The following is a 6890-nucleotide window of genomic DNA, read 5'->3' on the forward strand; positions in this document are numbered from 1 at the left end:
AGGATATCAGCCTTGAACAGCCCCTAAAGACAATTCAGATTTATCACCTGGTCCCTCATGTTTATTACTGCAACTGCAGCGCCGTTGATGATACTTTACGAGAAGTTAAGTATTGGTATTAGTAACTGTCCTCCATTTTTAGAACTGCAATTAACATTAACAACACTTCATTACAAAGGAGCATCAAGTTTACGCTGCAGTGACCTGAAACTTACTTCGGTCCAAATATTATTTAATTATTTTCTTTTTCTTTTGTAAATAAATATTTATATTTCCTTTTTGTATCATACTCCCTCGTTGTCCTTTGCCATCATTGTTTATGAACTATAACTGGTTGTTAAAGGTACTTAAGGTTGTACAAAATACTATTGTTTTTTTATGTAACGGCTTTATGCAAATTAAAAAGAACCTGCTTTAACATGAAACGTTAATGTTATTAATTAAGTCGTGACATAAATTGGCGACAGTGACAGGATGGTAAAGGGTCAGTGAGGTAGTGTGAAAAAGTATAATTTTTTTTTTCTCTCTCTTTACGGGAAACTTTTAATAGTTCATCGTGTTAAGTAGCATTTGCTTATTTTCACAAGATGTCAACTTTAAGCGAGTTAACTGCCATAGGTAAGGAACTTGGATTGTCAGGATCTGACTTAGCATATTTCATAAAAGAGCAACAGGAGTTCGAACGCGCTGAACGAGCAGAGCAGAGAGACGCTGAAAGAGAGCAAATGGAAGCAGAAAAAGCAATATTGGCTGAAAAGAGAGCGCTTATGGAAGCTGATAAAGAAAGGCTTGAGTTAGAGATAACTTTAAAGTCTTCAAAGTCCGATGAAACTTCTATGAGTGCTTCTGTGCCAGCTAAGTTCAGTGATAAGTGGGGAACTAAGCTAATTCCTAAGTTTAGCGAGTCAGATGTCGGAAAATTTTTCGTTGCTTTCGTGAAAGTAGCTCATCAGTTAGCTTGGCCCAAGGAACTCTGGGCTGTATTAGTGCAATCTGCATTCTCTGGTAAGGCACAAGTAGTTTATGCTGCGTTAAGTGCAGAAGATTCCGGTGATTATGATATTGTGAAAAAAATGGTTTTAAATGCATACCAGCTAATCCCAGAAGCTTACCGGCAGAAATTCAGATCCTGGCGTAAAATGTTTAATCAAACATTTGTAGAATGGGCAGGCCAGAAAGCAGTTAAACTTGACGAGTGGTTGGCTGCAGAGGAGACAAGTACATTTGCCGAGTTACGAGAACTGGTTTTGTTGGAGGATTTTAAAAATAACATTCCCAAAGACGTTCGCATCCATATTGAAGAATTTAACATTGATAATGTGAATGAGGCAGCAAAGGCAGCAGACAGGTTTGTTTTGTCACACAAGTATTATGGTAAGAAGAAAACTCATTGGGAAGCAGGTGTGGAAAAGGTGGAAGTAATAAAGGGTAGAGAAAGTCCTTCATCGCCTTCGAGGGGTGCGAGGCAGGCCCGGGACATTGTTATAAGTGTGGTAAGCAGGGCCATGTTAAGTCACATTGTCCTGAAGTAACTAAGTCGGTTAAACCAGTTATGTTGATGGATTGTAGGTCAGTGCCGCCTGTGTCTTCTAGTCTTGAAGGAGAGGTGAGTGGGAGCATGCCTTATGGTAAGGAATTTGAAGACTTTGTCTTTAGAGGTATAGTGAAAGTTGGATCTGAGGCAACTGATGGTAATATCGTTGCATTGCTGCGGGATACTGGCTCGTGCCAGTCATGCATTCTGGAAACCTCTCTCCCTAAAGATTTCTCACGGAAAGGTCAGGATTTTGTGTTGCTTGGGGGTTTCCCAGATACAGTAACATCTTGGCCTGTGGAAGAAGTTTATTTGGAATCTCCTTTGGTAACTGGTAGGTTGAAACTGGCTGTAGTTAGTGCATTGCCTGTGAGTGGTGTGGATTTGTTGATAGACAATGATGTGATGCAAGGTAGTGGCACAGCCTGTGCATCAGAAGGTCGAAAGGGGGCTAGTGTGGTTAATGAACGTGTTATGGTAAATGTTAAACCTGTTGTTCCTGTAACCCGAGCCCAATCTAGAGAGGAAGTCAAAGGAGGAGAAGCTGATGTAAATTTGGAAAACTGCTTCCAAACCAAAACTCAACCTAAGACAAAGAAAGGTAAGTCCAAGCAGAAAAAAAATCTTTCGTTAAAGTCTATGGTTAATATATCTGAAGACTTTCCTACAGATTTTAGTTGCACGTTTCCAGATAGGCAAACCCTAATTAGTGCTCAAAAAGAAGATCGCGAATTGAAAAGTATATATGAAGAAGCAGAACAGCTAAAGGAACAGGATGATTTAAGTGAAGCAAGTTATGTATTAAAGAATGATGTGTTATATAGATTAATTCGTCCAGTGACCGCATCTACTGATGAAGAGTGGAAGGTAAGGGAACAAATTGTAGTACCTAGTAAGTTTAGGCATTTTATTTTGCAAGAGGCTCATGAAAGTGAATGGGGTGGTCATTTAGGAATACGAAAAACACTGTCCAAAGTGAAAGATAATTTTTTTTGGCCTTCTGTAAAGAAAGATGTAGTCAGACATTGTAAGTCATGTCATCAGTGCCAAATGGTTGGAAAACCCAACCAGATTATTACTAAAGCGCCTTTAATTCCTATCCCAGCTGTTGAAGAATCATTCACGCAAATTGTTATTGACATTGTGGGTCCTTTACCCAAAACCAAAACAGGTTTTCAGTACATGTTAACAATAATGGACAGAACCACTAGATTTCCTGAGGTAATACCTGTTAGAGGCATTAAGAGTGGTATTGTAATTAAGCATCTCATGGACTTCTTTTCTCGTTATGGTTTGCCTCGAGAGATACAGTCGGATCAAGGTTCTAATTTCACTAGTAGGGAGTTCCAGGCTAAAATGAATGAACTTGGCATTAAACACAACTTGGCATCCTCATATCATCCCGAAAGTCAGGGAATACTTGAAAGATTTCACTCCACTCTGAAGAATGCTTTGACTAAGTATTGTTTAGACCATGTTGAGGAATGGGATAAATACTTGCCTTTATTGCTTTTTGCTTTAAGATCAGCCCCTAGTGAATCTCTAGGTTTTTCTCCTTTTCAGATGGTCTATGGACACAATGTGAGAGGACCTCTTGATTTATTAAGGGAACATTGGGAAGGGGGTAGTGGTAAAATTAATTCACTTGATTATATTTTGTCTTTCAAAGAGAAATTAAGGAGCATTTGGCAATGGGCCCAAAATAATCTCTCTACTTCGCAGGCTAAAATGAAAACTCATTATGATAGAAAGTCTCAAGTAAGGAATTTTGAAGCAGGAGAACAAGTACTAGTGTTACTTCCTATGCCAGGTCAGTTTAGAGCTCAGTTTGTAGGTCCAGCAGTGATTAAGAAGAAACTGAATGATGTTGATTATTTGGTGGAAATTCCAGGGAGGAGGAAAAAGTATCAGTTGTGTCATATTAACATTATGAAGAAATATTTTTCCAGAGCTAACACTGTTAAATCTGTTTCAGTTGTTGTACCTAAAATATGTAATGGACAAGAAGTGGAAAGCAAAGAATATGGATGGAACGGCGAAAACTCTAAAATTTTGTGTAATCCAGATAGTTTGTTTAAACATCTGAATGCTCAGGAAGCTACTGATATTAAGGATTTATTCAAAGAACATCCGTCAATATTTAAGGACACTCCTGGTCTTGAGCGTAGTTTGCAACATGATGTGGTACTAAAGCCAAATGCCCAGCCAATTAGACAAGCCCCTTATAGGTTAAGTCCACAGAAAGCTGAAGCTGTGAGAAAGGAAGTCAGTTATATGTTGGAGAATGACTTGATAACACCAAGTAGCAGTCCTTGGAGTTCCCCGGTTGTATTAGTGAAAAAGGAAAATGGACAAGACAGGTTGTGTTTTGACTACAGGAAAGTAAACGACTTAACAGTTGCTGACAATTTCCCTCTGCCTCGCATAGAAGATTGCATAGATAAGATTGGTAATGCCAAGTATATTAGTAAGTTAGACCTTTTAAAAGGTTACTGGCAGGTTCCTCTGACTGAAAATGCACGAGAAATATCAGCATTTATAACACCTGAAGGTTTATTCGAATGTAAAGTCATGCCCTTTGGCATGCGTAACGCAGCCAGTACCTTCCAGAGAATGATGTGGATGATCACGAATGGATTGAAGGGTTGTGTAGTTTATCTGGACGATATAATTATTTTCAGTGACAACTGGAAACACCATGTCGATAGAATCAGGGCCTTATTTCGTGCAATTGCTGACGCTGATTTGGTGGTAAACCTTTCTAAATGCGAATTTGGAAAGGCTGAAGTTATCTACCTAGGACATCACGTCAGTAGTACTATTTTGGCCACACACGATCACCCCTCAGAAAGGGGTGGCCACACACGATTACCCGGAAATGAGGGTATGGCCGTACACGCTCACCCGGAAATGAGGGTATGGCCGTACACACTCACCCAAGGTCACAGAGGCTTACTGTTGACGGAAGTGTAGTATTTTTAAAGAGTTTTGTTTACAAACATTGCTTTGAAGGACGTTCGTAACCCTCACCCGGAAAAGATGGTATGGCCGTACACACTCACCCAAGGTCACAGAGGCTTACTGTTGACGGAAGTGTAGTATTTTTAAAGAGTTTTGTTTACAAACATTGCTTTGAAGGACGTTCGTTTCGACAGTAGGTCGGTGTTGATGGAAGTGGAATATTATTTTTGTTTACAAACATAGAGTTGAAGGTCGTAGGGTTCGTAATGGCATACGTACGGGAACTATTAAAGGGACATTGTTTACGGAAGTAGAGTATTATTTCAAGTTTTTGTTTACAAACATTGAGTTGAAGACCGTACGGTAGTGTGTCACTATTAAAGGGAATTTGTTTACAAAACATTGAGGACGTAACCATTTGTTATTATCAAGCAACTCTTTGTAATGACGTACGTACGTGTTTATACGTGTCCAGGAACTGTGGCACTGTTTAGAAAACCTTGAGAACGTAATCATAGTGTGCTACTATTAAAGGGAATTTGTTTACAAATATTGAGGGTGAAATCATAGTATAGTGGTATTAAAGATAGTGTGACACTATTTAAGGGTTTTTGTTTACAAAACATTGTTGGTGTTTAAAAAAAAAAAAAAACGGGTTTACGGTGTTTTTACAAAAACGGGTTTAACTTTTGTCATTAACGTGGTGAGAGCACGTCTACTGTAATACTGAGTCATCTTACCACCCATTACGTTGTCCCACCTGGGCTATTTGTAATGATTAATTATTTGTAATGATAAGGGTAAAACATGCCCAGACAGTCTCTACAGCCGAGTCAAAGGGCTAACCCGCGGCCCCCGTTCGCTACCTGTTGATAGGCCTACACTTGCCTCACCCCGCACCTGGCGCTAATCCCTAATTATTTGTAATGATAGGGGTAAAACGCGGGCATCCTCTACACCGAGTCAAAGGTTCATCCCTTCAACTTTCGTTCTCCACCCTTAGGTAGGCCTAAGTACCAGTCCCAAGCCTTACCGTTAACGTAGTGAGAGCGCGTCTACAGTAATACTGAGTCATCTTACCACCCATTACGTTGTCCCACCTGGGCTATTTGTAATGATTAGTTATTTGTAATGATAAGGGTAAAACATGCCCAGACAGTCTCTACAGCCGAGTCAAAGGCCTAACCCGTGAAAGGGCTAAGCACCTGTTCCAACTTGCCCCAGACGTGTAATCTTAAACTTTAGGCAAAGCTCTCTCTCTCTACAGAGAAGGTGTAATAAAACACATAGTACTTGATATTTGTTTATTATTAGGAACAGACATACATACATGAACGAGTGTTAAGATGCTAAAGATAATAAAGCAGAACCGTGATATAATTTTCCTTTAAAATTGGATAATAATAATAATAATAATAATAATAATAATAATAATAATAAAACAAAAGCAAAATATTTTGGGATAGGGTCTAAGATGAGTTCATACGCACACACCAAAATACGTGGGGGGATAATAAAAGAAACACATACTACTTAATATTAGTTTATTATTAGGAAACATTTCAGTAAAATAACCATACAGGATATTTTGAAAATAGATAACTAAAGCGGATCGGCTTTATTTACGTCGTTTTAGCAACTCACAAATCTCCATTGATAATTCTGGCCATCATTTTCCTTTAAATTGGATGGGGATAAATGTTCCATCAGTTTCCTAATGGCTCAACACACCCCTACAATATTTGGAAATCATACTCATCGGGGTCGGGGAAACTGATTCCCCCGAATTTCATTTGAGGGATATTGTTACTCTCACCCCTTTTTTTAAAGGGACGAGTATTTTCCTTGGGGTTTTTGTATACCCCTTTCGATTTTTTCTTCTTCTGGCTCTCCTCCTCTGCTTCCATTTCACAGGCTTTCTTCTTCCTACTCTCCCGCACCGCTTCCATTTCACGGGCCTTCTTCTTTATGTTCTCCGCCTCCTCTTCCATTTCGAGGGCTTTGGCCAGCGCTTGGGAATCCGAGAGTGTCTCTCCACGCTCCAGGGTCACGTCCCCGGAATAAGTCGCGTTAGCAGCTCCCACTGCACCCATGGAGATATCAACACCCGTTGATGACGGCGTCTCCTCTATCCTCGCTATTAAAAAAACTTCTGCGGGTGTATCGTTATGGCGTCCCTCTTCTTCTTCCCGTCTCTTAATTGCTATTGATAAAAATTCTTCGTAGAAGAGCTCTCTCCGAAGAATTCCTTCGCGAGCATTCTCCAGTAGTTGTATGGTAGACTCGTGATCATTGAAGGTTGTTATGAGTTTATCCTTGACCGTCGAAGGTAGCATGCTTTGTTGGGGCTTCACCATATAGGTAGCCAACTGCCCCAGCATCTCCTTAGCAGCAC

General features: G+C 39.8%; 1 protein-coding gene across 1 annotated transcript; it reads left to right on the top strand.

The window, feature by feature from the left end:
* The first annotated feature begins 1552 nt into the window (after positions 1-1552).
* Positions 1553-5534, top strand: LOC137655377 (uncharacterized). Its single transcript, XM_068389269.1, has 3 exons — positions 1553-3894; positions 4216-4450; positions 5499-5534. Exons 1-3 carry the CDS (start codon positions 1553-1555, stop codon positions 5532-5534), a joined length of 2613 nt encoding a protein of 870 aa, XP_068245370.1.
* Positions 5535-6890: the final 1356 nt, after the last annotated feature.

Source organism: Palaemon carinicauda, chromosome 16, assembly GCF_036898095.1.
Source record: "Palaemon carinicauda isolate YSFRI2023 chromosome 16, ASM3689809v2, whole genome shotgun sequence".
NCBI lineage: Eukaryota > Metazoa > Arthropoda > Malacostraca > Decapoda > Palaemonidae > Palaemon > Palaemon carinicauda.

Coding starts and splice junctions, on each gene's coding strand:
- LOC137655377 (XM_068389269.1), top strand. CDS start 1,553: ATGTTGATGGATTGTAGGTCAGTGCCGCCTGTGTCTTCTAGTCTTGAA. Junction 3,895..4,215: donor AAGGAAAATGGACAAGACAG/GTTGTGTTTTGA, acceptor AATTATTTTCAG/TGACAACTGGAAACACCATG. Junction 4,451..5,498: donor ACGCTCACCCGGAAATGAGG/GTATGGCCGTAC, acceptor CTCCACCCTTAG/GTAGGCCTAAGTACCAGTCC.